General features: G+C 42.8%; 1 protein-coding gene across 2 annotated transcripts in view; it reads left to right on the forward strand.

Moving 5' to 3' along the window:
- Positions 1-15,784, forward strand: part of NPR3 (natriuretic peptide receptor 3) — a 79,688-nt gene that overhangs the window by 18,708 nt on the left and 45,196 nt on the right. For both annotated transcript variants that reach the window (XM_040262287.1, XM_040262288.1), the window contains exon 3: positions 6,856-7,022. In XM_040262287.1, coding sequence (XP_040118221.1) covers positions 6,856-7,022 — 167 coding nt within the window. The remainder of the gene's footprint in view (positions 1-6,855; positions 7,023-15,784) is intronic.

The raw sequence follows: 15,784 nt of genomic DNA on the forward strand, positions 1-15,784 counted from the left end.
AGAGAATTCTCACACAGCCTTGTGGTCTGTGTGGCTCTTGAAGGAGAGCTGACTACTGGAACAGTGGGAAAAGCTGACACCTTTTCTGGGCTATTAGCCAAGTTTTGTAGCCTCAAGGCAAAGAAAATTCCTGTTGGAAGGGTGGCATTAGGTGATAGGTTAGGATGCTGTAGGGTGGGTATGTTTACCTAGTATGGGGTCAGGGAGCTGGCTGGTTTTGATCAGGGTCCTCAGGACAACCGTTCCTATGGGGCTTGGTCTGTTTGGGAGATGACTTTTGTACAGGGCCTTGTCATAAGGCTTTATATCTGTGACCTTGGTACAGGGCTCCACGGATCTTTCAACTGTGACAGTTGTTAAACCACGTTTAAACACTTCCGTTTCTAATCTTTCTTCCTCTGTTCCTTTTTTTTTTTTTAAAGCATGTTTGTTCTCCCACTGAATTTGCAGTTTTATTTATTTTTAAAAATAATTTAATTAATTTATTTTTGGCTGTGCTGGTCTCATTGCCATGCGGGCTTTTCTCTAACTGTGGCAAGCAGAGGCAAGTGCCGAGTTGCAATGCTTGGGCTTCTCATTGCCGTGGTTTCTCTTGTTGCGGAGCACAGGCTCTAGGGTGTACAGTAGTTGTGGCTCCCAGGCTCTAGAGCACAGGCTCAAGGGTTGCAGCACAAAGGCTTGGCTGATCTGTGGCACATGGGATCTTCCCAGACAAAGCATCCAACCTGTGTCTCCTGCATTGGCAGGCCGATTTTTTACCACTGAGCCACCAGGGAAGCCCCCCATTTGCAAATTTAAATCTTGGAACATCCTAAACTTTGATGAAGTGAGGAGGAGCAGGCATGGCACCGGTATTTGGAGGCTGGGCTTGTGTTTGAATCCTGGAGGCTGGGCTTGTGTTTGAATCCTGACTTCCCTGGTGGCTCAGATGGTAAGGAGTCTGCCTGCAGTGCATGATACCTGGATTTGATCCCTGGGTTGGGAAGATCCCCAGGAGGAGGAAATGGCAATCCACTCCAGTACTCTTGCCTGGAAAATCCCATGGACAGAGGAGCCTGGCAGGCTACTGCCCATGGGGTTGCAAAGAGTCAGACATGACTGAGCGACTTCACTTTATTTTCTGTGTATTAACCAAGTGACTTCGGGCATGTTTAAGCCTCAGTTTCCTCATCTGTAACATGGGGGTCATACTTCAATATTTCTCATAGAGTATATATATATATATATATATTTTTTTTAAATGAGGATTAAAGAATGAAATGCTCTAGGCAAAGCTGTTCACAGTTGCTTTGCTCAGTAAGTGGTGCTGTTATCACTGGTGGGAGGAACTGGACCAGCGAAGGTCAAGGCAAGGATGTAACATTTGGAGAGAGTGGCTTAGGCAAGGAGGCTGATTCTTTTCTCTCACTTGAATGGCTGCCAGAGGTCAGGAGCCACAGTGTTCTGCAGCAATCCTGGTTGTATTCCAGGCTTCATTTCTTGAATGTGGTCTGTGATGTCTCAGCTTGTCACTCAGCCCACATTTACCAAAGGCTTACTATGTGCCGAGTCTTTGGTAAGTTTGGAGAACTACAGGATGACATGGTTATCCCAGTGTGGGTACCACCGGCCTGAGCCAGCTCCCTGGCCACAGGATTGCCAAGCCTAGGGCCTGGTGCTGAGCAAGATATTTCCTCTTTCACAAATACTCTGTACCTTTCTCACTCGAAATGCAAGTTTGCATGCATGCGTGCTAAGTTGCTTCAGTCACGTCTGACTCTTTGCAACCCCAGGGACTGTGACCCGCCAGGCTCCTCTGTCCATAGACTTCTCCAGACAAGAATACTGGAGTCGGTTGCCATGTCCTCCTTGAGGGGATCTTCTTGATCCAGGGATCGAACCTGTGTCTCATGCCTCCTTCATTGGCAGGCGGATTCTTTAGCACTAGCGCCAGTTGGGAAGCTCAAATGCAAGCTTGGACCTCCACAATGTTTAAAACCAAACCAAATAAAGAAAGCAAATTCACTTTCCTTTATTCCCAAGAAATCTACCAGAGTCACCTTCTCTGCCTACCCTCTCATTAGCTGCCTTCTTTCTTCTCTTCTTAATCCCTTGTTCAGGATGACTGTAGGAGCACGACAATAGATCCACCACTCCTCTGAGAGTGCCGGGTCGCCACTGACACCCTCACCGCCAAGGCCATCAGCCTTACCGCAGACCATGCTTGCGTGCCTCTAAAGCAGTGGAACCTTCCACTGGCCAGTGGAACCTTCTGTGATGCTGGCGGTGTGCTATCCTGTGTTGCCCAGTACAGGAGTCATGGCCACATATGACCATTGTACGTTTAAAATGTGGCCAGTGTGACTGAGGAACTGAAATTTTAATTTTATTTAATCTTGGTTAATTGAAGTGTAAATAGTCACACATGTGGCTTGTGGCTGGTATATGAGGTCAGCTCTAGTTCTTGCCCTATTGCTTCTGTCCATTTCTTTCTGGAATCCCTGTTTTTTTTTTTTTTTTTTTTTAGCCTTGGTGGCACAGCATTCTTCTGGCTTTCTGTTAGCTCCTCTCCTGTGCCCACTAAAACAGCACCCCCAAAGGGTGTACGTTCACCCTCCACCCTTTCCTCTTGAGTTCTGAGTGTAAGACATGTGGATGTGACCTCCAGCACTTTCTCTAGCCCTCATTCTTCTTGCTGGCTTCAGACCACTCTTTCCAGCCAAAGCCTGGTGCTGCCACGTGGGTGTTCTGCAGTCAGTCACCTTGAATTGACCGTGACCCTAACTGAAATCACTATCATTTCCACTAACCAATTCCCCTCCCTCTGGCTCTGCTGTTTCCTCTGACAACCGTTGGCCTTTCCTCTCTGGCATCACCGGTGACGCGTGTCCTTCTCGGCTGTCGTTCACTCCCTCACTCTTGTGGAGTCTTAACATTCCTCTTGCACAGCCCTCTGCATTCATTCTCAAGGGCTCACCCTCTTTTAATGATTCTAAAAGCACATGCTGCTGAAAATTTGCTAAATTCAGAAAAACACGAAAAGAAAAGAGAACTTGCCTGTGATTTGAACCACCCGGAGACCCATGTACAATTTTTTTTTGGGGGGGGAGTTGTGACTTCGCACATGTAACCTCTCGTAACCTCTTGCCTGGATTACTGTGGCTCTGAATCCTCAGTGTCTCCCCAGTCTAATCCACTGCTATTTCCCTAGGCATGAGTCTGATCATGTCATTCTTCTGTTCCGCTCGTAAATCTCCAGAGGCACCCAGTTGTCTGTTGAATTAAATTTGTCCTCACTGATGGGGCATCACGCCAAGCTGACCTCCGCTTTCCTAGCTTTCAATGGCTCCGTATGGGAAAGGTTACTGACATAACGCAACAAGAAACTTGCTCAAAGCAGGAAGTCATAGTATCAGTTTTGCTTGTGACTATATACCTGTTTAATTTGGCTTACATTTATTAGTCATTTTTGTTTCCATTCTTTTTTTTCTAGAAAACAAAACTTCAAAGCCATTACCTTTTAGATTGTGGTAGACAGCTGTATTGTACCAAATTTCACTTCTTTCAAAATAAAAAAATGCTTTTCTCCACATTATCATAGTAACTGAGATAGTTGCTGTTTCCGGATCTATGTGTATTTTCTAATTATGCAACAGAACACTTATAGGGTTATTTCCTTTCTTGTGCCCTTGGAGAGGACTCATACCCAAAGCTGAGAAACACTGACTCTCTTTGCCCAAGAACCATCATTCCTGCTGACTCTTCATACCTCGAGTCAATTCAAAATGAATCAATGAACATGGATTGCACTAGAAGAAATGGATTCCTCCATGGGCCGAAGATCTTCTGGATGTTCTTAGAAGTTGGGGTCTTTCTAGCAAACGAAATTTGGCCCCGTGACAAAGGGCCATGTTGTCTGTGTCTTGAGCACCCAGCAGGGTTGACCCTGGCCTGGCCAATGATAGTGACACACAGCTCACTTGCTCTCTGAGCACTGGCGTAGCTGTAGCCTCATCGGTGTTCAGGAGGTTTTGTCCAGGAGAAGGAGGACAACTTCATCGAGTTTTGTTTGGTGGCCTGAAATTTAACCTTGTGCTTATTGCGAACCGATCTAGCCCTTAATGAATTCTGTCCTTGGCTCTATCTTATTTATCTTTTAACAGCTCCCTGGCACATAGTAAGCAATTAATAAATGGTTGCTATTATTAGGATTATGACTAAAGAGAGGTCTCTACAAACAAATTCTTTGTCCCTGTCTTTTCTCCTGCTCCGGACTGAGGTTCCCAGCTGCCCACTGAATGGCATACACGTTTGCACCTTTGCCCGTGCCATTGTAGCTTCTGCCAAGCATGCCTTTCCATCCTCTTCTCATCTTATTAAAATCCTATTCACACATTTCAGGCCAGGCAGATGCCTCTTCCTGGCATGAAACTTCCTTCATTGGAGCCGGTTGCCTCTTCCTCTATGCTCTGTGTGGTTTCCATGTGCCTCTCGCTGCCCTGTGTAGTAAGCTGTTATCTTGTAGTGACTTCAGTCTTTTTACATGTCCATCTCTAAATTCCTCTTTTGAAGGTGGTGGAGACCATTCGTAACATTTATGATGCCCACTGTGGTAGCTATCATAGCAACTTGTGTGTAGTTCAGTTAATCCAGGTTTGTCTGGGTTAAGCTACGATAGAAATTGCAAAGCCATCAGCTCTTCACCGGACATTTTCTGTAAGATTGGAGCGAGGCCTACGAGTCCTGGCTGCACATTCTGGAAACATCCTCACTCTTCCGCTGCTGGGCTCTGGGCCTCTATGGACTGTGGGCTTAGGGGCAAACAAATAACTTGGATGTTGGACTCCAGCCTGTTGACTTCCTTGCTGTATTTGCAGAAATTTCTAGGGATCATAATGATAATTCTCAGAATTACTGTTACTTTGGTAAAAAGTCAGAGGTTCCTATTTCCTTTTAGGGTCCCACAAACTACTTCGTTTCTCAAAAATGAAATGATAAAGAGAAGAAGAATGATTCTTATCCATGTAATTCGCCTTTGCTTTTGTGAAAGGGAGAGTCATGAAACAGCAGGTTGCTGAATGCCTTGGTTTCCAAGAATACTGGGGTGGGTTGCCATGCCCTCCTCCTCTAGGGATTCTTCACAACCTAGAGATTGAACCCAGGTCTCCTGCATTGCAGGCAGATTCTTTACTGTCTGAGCCACCAGGGAAGCCCCTATCTGTAAAACAGAGAAGATTACTATAACCAATTATCTGTAAAATTGTACCTCAAAATCTGTAAAATTAATATGACCAACCTAGACAGCTGTTAAAAAGTAGAAACACTACTTTTCCAACAAAGGTCAAAGCTATGTTTTTTCCAGTAGTCATGTATGGATGTGAGAGTTGGACCATAAAGAAAGTTGAGCACTGAAGAACTGATGCTTTTGAGCTGTGGTGTTGGAGAAGACTCTTGAGAGTCCTTTGGACTGCAAGGAGATCCAACCAGTCAATCCTAAAGGAAATCAATCCTGAATATTCATTGGAAGGACTGATGCTAAAGCTGAAACTCCAACACTTTGGCCACCTGACGTGAAGAACTGACTCATTGTAAAAGACCCTGATGTTGGGAAAGATTTAAGGCAGGAGGAGAAGGGGATGACAGAGGATGAGATGGTTGGATGGCATCCCCGACTTGATGGACATGAGTTTGAGCAAGCTCCAGGAGCTGGTGATGGACAGGGAAGTCTGGTGTGCTGCAGTCCATGGGGTTGCAAAGAGTTGGGCGTTACTGAGCAACTGAACTGAACCGAAATTGTACCCACAGTCACACGATCTTGAGAGGGTTAAATGAGTTTATACATATAAAGAGTTCACTAATGAGGCTTTTATTATTATTATAATATATATATGCTCAATAAATGCTAGCAATTTTTATTTTGTTACTGCTGATGCACTGATGGACTTGTCTAATAAATAATCTTTATGATGTTGCCAGCACTAAAGGGATATAAATTTTCAAGTTCACCTAAGCTACTTTTCAGCCTGGAGAGATTTGAGAAATAGTTCAATAATCTCAAATCTCTTTTTCTTTTAGTACCAACTTTATAATACTTTATAAATTCATTTTCATATGTAGCCATCCTTGCCTTCCACATCTACATAGCATTGGATTTATTGTAGCATGTTAACAACTTGGTTGACCTTTACAGTTGATTGTAGGTATTGAATAATAAGTGAATTTGTTGTTCAGTCACTAAGTCGTGTCCAACTCTTTGTGACCCCATGGATTGCAGCACTCTAGGCTTCTTTGTCCTTCACTGTTTTGTGGAGTTTCCTCAGATTAATGTCCATTGAGTCCATAATGTTATCTAACCATCTTTTCCTCTCTCATCCCCTTTTCCTTCTGCCCTCAATCCTTTCCAGCATCAGGGTCTTTTCCAATGAGTCAGCTCTTTGCAGCAGGTGGCCAAAGTATCGGAGCTTCAGCTTCAGCATCAATCCTTCCAATGAATATTCAGGGTTGATTTCATTTAGGATTGACTGGTTTGATCTCCTTAAAAAATAAGTGTGAATGGAAAGGGATAAACCTACTTCTTGCTCCTGCAGTGCTGTAATTCTTGAGGGCCTAAAATTCCAGTTACATGGTTATTATAAGGCAATGAATCTAACAGTGCTTTTCTCTCTGTCTCACATTTCAAAGGAACATGTGTCCAAAGGGCCTTCTTCTCCCTTGATGATCTTGACATTGTCACTTTACACCCAAGTACAAAACTGTGACAATACCTCCTGCCCCAGCCGCCAAAAGAAACATAGAAGCACATCATGGTAGAAAAGGGAGAATGGCCCCTTTGTGGTGACTGGCTTGGAATTATAAATATTTTTACTTCTCCCGTAGGAGATGGCTCGTGGAAGAGAGGAGACAAACACGACTTTGAAGCTAAGCAAGCATACTCATCCCTCCAAACAATCACTCTACTGAGGACAGTGAAACCTGAGTTTGAGAAGTTTTCCATGGAAGTGAAAAGTTCTGTTGAGAAGCAAGGGCTCAGTGAGGAAGATTACGTAAGTGCTTGATTAGGAGCCTAGACCTTCAGCATCCCCCAAACAGTCGTCGAATTAAATCAGATGTGATAAAGCATCCTGTTCTGAATCATTCAAAGATTCCTAGGTTCAGGTCTGAATGTCACTGTTGCCCTGTGTGTGTGTGTGTTTTTCCTGGCCAACTTTCCTCTCTCCTCCCCATTGGGCCCCCATCACCCCACCCTTCACTTAAACTTTTCCAGCTGCTGCAGGAAGAGAAATTGCTTTCTGTGGGTACTTGTGGTCATGCTACGCAGAGGTCTGGAGACTTCCCTCGCCTCTTCTGCTAGCAGCATGTTGGGGGAGAAGACAGATGAAGGATTGCCAAAGTTTGGCATGCCTAACTTTTCCAAAGCTTGGTGGAGGAAGGTATTTTGGATTTTTGAAGGCTCCTTCTTTTGGCAATCTGTCTTAGCTTCGTGGCCCATCTGCTTCTCTCGCTTGTGGCCCTGTTGTTGCCTCTTTCCGCTGCGGGCTGTTTCCTACTGAAGTATTCCAGAGTATCCCACTTCATTAGTGTGGTTGTTACTCAGCATCTTCCAAGATGCATCTTCTAACTCTGACTGGAGTCAGGAGCTCAGGCCAGGCTCAGGATTAAGCAGCAGGACTTCTCACTGTGTGATCCATGGCAAATTCCTCAGTCTTCCTCATTTAGACGAAGGTGGGAGAATCATAGATAATCTAGCTGAAGTCTTTAGCACTATCTGGTCAAAAAGTTGGAACTAAATGAATAGTGCCTCTTTTGTATTATTGTTATAAGATCATACTTGTCTTTGTAGGAATTTGCTATCCAGTGACATACAAAGGGTCTTATAAACAGATATTAATGTCTTAAATGCCTATATATGCATGTATATAACACATCATTTAAAATATCTTTTGATTTTCTAAATCAGCCCTGTCTTCTAGATATGTAATGTGAATCACAAGTGTAATAAAAAATTTTTTGGTAGTCACGTGTGAAAAAGTTAAAATCAGGTGAAATTTTAATGATACATTTTATTTCACTTAGATATAAAAATATTTCAACCTTTAATCAGTGTAAATTATGATTGAGATTGAGATTGTATATATTTTTTCTTATATGAAGTCCAGTATATATTTTGCCCTTGCATACTAAATTATTTCAGTCATGTCTGACTCTTTGCAACACTTTGGACTATAGCCCACCAGGCTCCTCTGTCCATGGGATTCTCCAGGCAAGAGTATTTGAGTGGGTTGCCATGCCATCCTCCAGGGGATTTTCCTGACTCAGAGATTGAACTTGCATCTTTATCTTGTGCATTGGCAGGCAGGTTCTTTACCACTAACACCACCTGGGAAGGCCATTTTACCCTTACAGAATATCTTAGTTCAGCTAAAGTGCTTGACCAGTGGCTGCCATATTGGACATCATGGTGTGAATTATGAAAGAAGTAGGGTTTCTGTAATAGAGAGGGGGCTTCCTAGGTGGCTCAGTGGGTAAAGAATCTGCCTGCAATGCAGGAGATGCAGGAAACTTGGGTTCCATCCCTGAGTTGGGAAAATCCTTTGCTATACTGACTGCAATATAGTAGTTACATTTGGGAAAGCCACCTCACCTCCCGGGCTTCCCTTGTGGCTCAGATGGTAAAGAATCTGCATGCAATGAGGGAGACCTGGGTTCCATCCCTGGTTTGGGAAGATCTCCTGGAGAAGGGCATGGCAACCCACTTCAGTATTCTTGCTTGGAGAATCCCCATGGACAGAGGAGCCTGGTGGGCTATAGTCCATAGGGTCGCAAAGAGTCAGACATGACTGAAGCGACTTAGCACTCTGTAATAGAGCCCAAGTTTTTTATAGAAACTTATGATAGTTTTGTCATCATCAGAATCCTTTGCCCCAGAAATATGGAAGGACACAAAGGACATCATGATTCCTTTAGCAGTTCTGCCAGAAGTGGTCTGTGTTAATATTGAAAGCATCTGAGTCTTTTACATATGCCATGATAGGTTATTTTGCTTTACTAAATTCATATTAATTTTCTGCTTCATATTAAAAACTCAAAAATGGTGTCTTGTCTAATGACAAATTTATCTTCTTCCTGAAGTTGTTGAAGTTCAAATATTTCAGTATAGGTTGGCCAACACTGATGATATTCAGTGGGTGAAAGTTGGCATTCCAGTGCTCCACCAGGTATATCTTCTTGATCATTAGTTATTTTGTGTTCAGAATATTGAATCTTATTTTAATGGTGAAGTGAAAGTGAAAGTTGCTCAGTCATATCCGACTCTTTACAACCCCATGGACTATACTGTCCATGGAATTCTGCCAGGCCAGAATACTGGAATGGGTAGCCATTCCCTTCTCCAGGGGATCTTCCCAACTCAGGGATTGAACCCAGGTCTCTATTTTAATGGTAGTCTGGGCAAGATCTTCCTGAAAGGTGTACCTACCACAGAGATCCAGAATACATTCCAATCAAAGACTGCTGCATTAGAGATTATTTGTAGTTGTAGATTATAATACTGCTTTTCTTTGATGGCAGGATCATTAAAATAGATTTTATGTTATTTTATTTTTTTGATACTTAGCATTGGTGTTTATTTATTTTTGCCACACCATGCAACATGTGGGATCCTAGTTCCCTACCAGGGATCGAACCTGTGACTGATGCATTGGAAGCTCTAAGTCTTAACCACTGGACCACCCTGGATCTTATAAAGAGATAAAAATGATCATGTAAAGTAGAAATTGGAGCTCCTCCTAATGACTTTGTCTTTTTAGTTATGTGTGTTTTAGCTGTGCTCTCTTGAGTGTCATTGCAGATGTTTGTCGAGTTAGTTTAGATAGGTGGTTGCGGTGGGTACTGTGAAGGAGGGAGCTATGGGGCCTGACATTGGTTAGAGCTTTATCTCCCGCAGCGGGAGATGCCGGAGCAGACGAGCAAGACATGGTGGTCTTCATCTTAAGGCTCAGCTCTTTCCTGGATCTGTTTCTCTCGTTTGTACTAATGGGTTGTCTCATCTGCTTACTTGGAACTTCTGTTCATGACATTCGTCATGAGTTTTGCAGTCCTGGCTATTGATCTCAAACCCAGCAACTCTGGTGGACTCTCTTGATTACTTCTGAATTTTTTCTGTACATTTCCTCGGAGAAGGCAATGGCACCCCACTCCAGTACTCTTGCCTGGAAAATCCCATGGACAGAGGAGCCTGGTAGGCTGCAGTCCATGGGGTCGCACAGAGTCGGACACGACTGAAGTGACTTAGCAATAGCAGCGCCTGAATTGTGAATGGTAACAGTTTTGTTTCTTTCTGATTCTTCTTCCTTTAAGTATGCTTAAGAGCATACTTAATTATATAAGTATTCTGAATTAAAATTAAGTAAAATTAATTAAATAAAAACCTTTAAGGATACTGGGTAGGATTCCAATGCAATATTGAATATAAGTAGTGGTAGTGGGTGTCCTTGCCTTCTTAACTTTAAAATGAAGAACATACCAGGGATAACATTTTGGCAAGATCTTTCAAAGTTCAAAAAGGCACATACTTAGCAAATTTGTATCTAGGGATTTATCTTTTAGCTATGTAAAGCACTTGGAACAATAAAGCAGGTGCTGAAGTATAAGCACTGGCATTACAATTGTAAAGAGTATTCACTGCAGCATTATTTGTTATGGCTGAAAACTGGAAGCAGTCTAATTAATTGCCCATCAATAAGGGACTATTTATATAAATTATAACATATGCATGCAATAGGATAGGATGGAATTGTGAAAAATAAGGACAAATCTCTGTGTACTCAGGTGGAAAAACCAGAGTGATATATTAAATGATAACAGCAAAGTACAGAATAGTGTATAAATAGTAAAGAAAAAAATAAAATGAAGAGCATATAACACATTTCATATCTGCTCATATCACCATTCAAGTGTGATTTGGGGAAAGAGTGAAAGTTCTCTTTTATTTTTATTTGTTGGTGAATTCTGTTTTGGCAAAATGATGCCCTTTATTAGAATAACTGAAATAAAAAAAGCACAGAAAACATCAAGATTCACGTAATATAGATTAAGGGAAGGATCTGGACACAGATTTTTTTTAATTGAAGTATAGCTATTTGCAATGTTATATTATTAACTTCTGATGTACAGCAAAGTGATTCTGTTATATATGTTATATGTTATAGATATATATACATTCATTTTCATATTCTTTTTGATTAAGGTTCCACAGCATATTGACTATAATTTCCTGTGCTGTACAGTAGAACCTTGTTGTTTATTCAGCCTATATATAATAGTTTGGATCTACTTTCCCAAACTCCTAGTCCCACTTCCCTACCCTTCCCTTGGCAAACACATCTCTATTGTTCTCTGCGACAGGACACATATTTTCATTGTAGGCATTATAAACTGCTTGATATCCCTGACTCCATGTCATGCATATTAGCATCATGGCTGTCATATTAGCATGTGGTTGGCGTCTTTGGAAGGCTTGTGATTTCAAAATGCAAAAATTTGAAGCTTTAAAAATTTTATAAGGCTATATTTAAATATGGGAAGGATGGAACGGCAATCAAATAAAATTATTACTATAAATTTAAAATAAAATAATTTTAAAAATAAAAATTTAAATAAAATTACTATTATGTATTTTAAACTTACCAAATTTTATTATCAATGTGATTGTTTCTCCCCTCTTTTTCTCTCTTTCCTTCTCTCTCCCTCCATCCATCTCCAACCCTTGCCTTCTCTTTTTTTGAAGTGACTTTTTAATTGAGATAAGAGCAAATTTACATGTAGTTTTAAGATGCAGTACAGAGGTATTCCTTATATATAGTGCCTAGTTTTCCCAACTGGTAGCATTTTGGAAAATTTCATGCATGATCACAACCAGGGTATTTACACTGATAACAAGGCACCAATTTGACTCAAATTTTCTCAATTTTATTTGTACTTATGTGTGTATATATGCATGTTTTGGTATAAATTCTATGCAATTTAATCACCTGTGTAGGTTGAGGTGATTAAATTTTATCAAATACCTTTACCACATCTGTTGAAGTAATCAGATTTTTTCTTTATTCTCTTATAATGTGGTGAGTTGCATTACCAGGGTTTTCCCCCTGAACCCCAGTTGTATTGAGATATAATTGACATATAACAGTATAAGTCTAAGGACAACATAAAGATTTGATATTTATGTATATTGAGAAATGATCACCACAGTAAGTTTAGTTAACACTGATCACCTGGCATAGTTACAAAACTTTTTCTTGTGATGGAAACTATAAAAACTATTCTTTTAGCAACTTTCAACTTTACAGTTCAGTATTGTTGACTATGGTCATCTTGTTGTATATCATATCTCCAGAATGGATTTATCTTATAATCGGAATTTGTATCACTGGATCTCCTTCATTACTAGAGTTTTAAATTTTGATAATCTCCACACAACTTGGAACAATATTTCTGCCCTCTCTCTACATCAAGTCTTGGATTCTTCTATTTCCCGGTTCTTATCTTGGAGAATATAATCACAGTTGAACCTATACACGTTTGTCAGCGTGGAGCTTTCCAGGTCATTGAAAGTGAAAGTGAAGTCGCTCAGTCGTGTCCGACTCTTTGCGACCCGTGGACTGTAGCCTACCAAGCTCCTCCGTCCATGGGATTCTCCAGGCAAGAATACTGGAGTGGGTTGCCATTTCCTTCTCCAGGGGATCTTCCTGACCCAGGGATCGAACCCACGTCTCCCACATTGCAGGTAGACGCTTTAACCTCTGCACCACCAGGGAAGCCCTTACATACAAGAATCCAAGAACTAACATCAAAGATTTCAAGGGAGGAAAGGAAGCCAGGTTGAAAGAAGAAGGGGGAGAGGCGGGAGAGGGGGGTGAAAGGGGTGGCCTTACAGATGTCTCCTGCCACCTACAGATGCCCAGGCATTATGGGACTTTTCCTTGGGCCTCCAGAGAAGGGAGGACTGGAACTCAGCCCTACCAGAATCAGACCAGACCAGAGGCAGAATTCGAGTTCTTTGCCAAGAGGAGGTGATCAGTCTCCCATCCTCAGCTCAGGCTGAGGGCCCTTTGACCAAATTCCTGCATCCAGGACTGGGGGACTAGAAAAACAGGGAAGGATAGGAAGGGTTAAGGAGAGGAAAGAGAGAGGGAAGGGGAGAGAAGTCAATAAAGTCTCTTGTTCCTTACCGGTTGGGGTATTCTGGCCAGTTGTCCGTGTCAGGAGGAGACCAGGGACAAAAGGGTCCCAGTTGCGGCTGCTGGGTCTGGTCCATTGGCAGGCAAGCTGGCTCCTGAGTACCCCGAGTGGTCAGGATGTCAGTTTCAGCAAAGAAGAGTCCCCGCCAGAGTCACCATTTGTTGTAGGAAGAGGGACACCTTCCAGGGCCTGAAACTGGGCTCTTGTCTAACACTCAGAAATGAATTGTCCGAGGAGACACGTGCTGACAAAGCAAGAGATTTTATTGGGAAAGGGCACCCGGTGGAGAACAGTAGGGTAAGGGAACCCGTTGGCAGCCTGTAAACTAGCCTTTCTGGGTCAAAAGTCTGCTCCTGTCTCACTCACCTCTGGTGGATGGTTGGGTAGGTATATGTGTGATCTGATGGAAAATAAGATTGCTCAGGGTTGGGCTGTTGTCGGGGCTTTGGATGTGTATACTGTAATTGTCTAGTTATTAGCACTTGTATCTTATGACGTTGTCTCCATCATCCCTATGGGTGATACGATAGTATTTATTTATTTATTTAGTTTTTGGCTGCACTGGGTCCTTGTTGTGGCATGTGGGTTCTTAGTTGTGGCAAGGGAGATCTAGTTTCCTGACCAGGGATTGAACAGGGCCCTCTGCATTGGGAGTGTAGATTCTTAACCCCTGGACTGCCAGGGATGTCCCAATAGTCTTTTTAAAGTATATTTGTTCTTTTACTAGTGAATCTGGTGAAAACCTAATCTAGTCAATGCATCATGTTTTAATAGGGCCCATTATATTGGGAGACAGTATAGTGTTTAAATGTGCCAGTTTCCTTTTCATAGACCTGGATCTGCCTCTTAGTGTTTTTATTTGAGCATGTTTCTGAAACTGTGCTTTAGGTTTCTGACTATAAAGTGAAGATAATAATTTTTAACTGACAGGTTAAAAGAATTTCAGCATTGTATATAAATATTTAAATATATTTAACACAATGCCAGATATTAAGTAAATATTCAGTGGATGGTAGCCATTATTTCTCTTCCTTTTGCTTTTTATATTCCAGAGCAGTGTAACCCATGTGTCTGAGGTTCCTGCAAATAGTGTCCTCTTTAGCTCCCCTGCTCATCCTTCAGCTGTTAACTCAAGTAACACTTTCTCAGGACATTTTCCCTGATACTCCAGACTAACTCATGCACTCTGCTCCTCGACATCATAGCCTGCCTCTCTGGTCATAACCACATGCCTGGGTGTGAGATTTTTAAATTACTTCTGACTTCCTCTACCACACTGGAAGTTCCATGAGAGCTGTCTACTCTTGCCTCCCCCTTACTATATGCTTGACACTTAGGAAGCAGCCAATACGTTATTATTGAACCAGAAGACATCAGACCCAGCCCCCTTCCTGTACAGTGGTGAGGACCGCAGCCTGGGAGGTGAGGTGTGTGTGTGTGCTTTGTTGCTCAGTCGTGTCCAACTGAGCCTATAGACCGTATAGACTGTGACCCTGTAGACCATAGCCTGCCAGGCTCCTCTGCCCATGGGGATTCTCCAGGCATACTGAAGTGGGTTGCCATGCTCTCCTCCAGGGGATCTTCCCAACCCAGGGACGGAACCCAGGTCTCCCACATTGCAGGCAGATTCTTTACCATCTGAGCCACCAGGGAAGCCAGGAGGAGGTGGCTTTCCCAAATGTAGCCACTGTACTGCAGTCAGTACGGCACTGTAGGGTGGTGAGAGAGTCCTATGCTTAGACCTTAGCAGGTGCATAGCGCCAGGAGTTCAAATCCACTCCTACGGTGGGAGATGGTATTGGGGGGTTAATAGTGGGTTTTTATAGTGGGGATTGTGAAGGCCATCTGAGGGGGCATCAGAAATCTAAAGTTAGCAGTAAAGTCCCATGGGAGAGGCCCGGTAGTATCAGTAGAGCTTCCAGCCTGGCTCAGACAAGTGCTCGCCAACTGTCTGTCTAGCCTTCTCTGGTGGTTTTTATTGGATTGCCCACATGTGCAGTGGCTCTCACTCAAGGGTGTCTTAATGGAGCTGTTTGGCTTCTGCCACCGAATGGTTCCAATTCTAGAGCACTGGTATTTGGTTTTAGAATGCGCTGTGTGGTGGCCAAGCCAAGATTAGTGGCGTCCCCTGACTCCCAGTCCAGCGACTTTCTTTTTCCACTACATCAGTCTGACCTTTTTAACAACAATGTGCCCAATACGAGGGCAAACCCATGACCCAGAGATTAAGTGTCTCAGACCCTACAAGTGAGCCTGGCAGGCAGCACAGGCAGGAGTGCTTCCTTCCTTTCCCTGCATCCTGCTTGCCCAAATACACACTTTTAAGATATCAGTGTCTCTTTACTCTTTCACACACTTGACAAAGTCTGATCAGGACTTGGCCTTCTCTCCATCTGCTGGGATTTATTTTGTTTTATTCTGAAGTGTAAACTATCGTGTCCTAAGTCATCAGAGGCTGTTTATTGAGCACCCCAGGGAGCATGGCTGTGAACTTGATCCTGGGCCATGTAATGGTCCCATCTTGGGTGGGATCTTCGTCACCTAAAAATACTTGAGCAAGGATATA

This window comes from Oryx dammah, unplaced genomic scaffold (genome assembly GCF_014754425.2).
Source record: "Oryx dammah isolate SB20612 unplaced genomic scaffold, SCBI_Odam_1.1 HiC_scaffold_20, whole genome shotgun sequence".
NCBI classification, from domain to species: Eukaryota; Metazoa; Chordata; class Mammalia; order Artiodactyla; family Bovidae; genus Oryx; species Oryx dammah.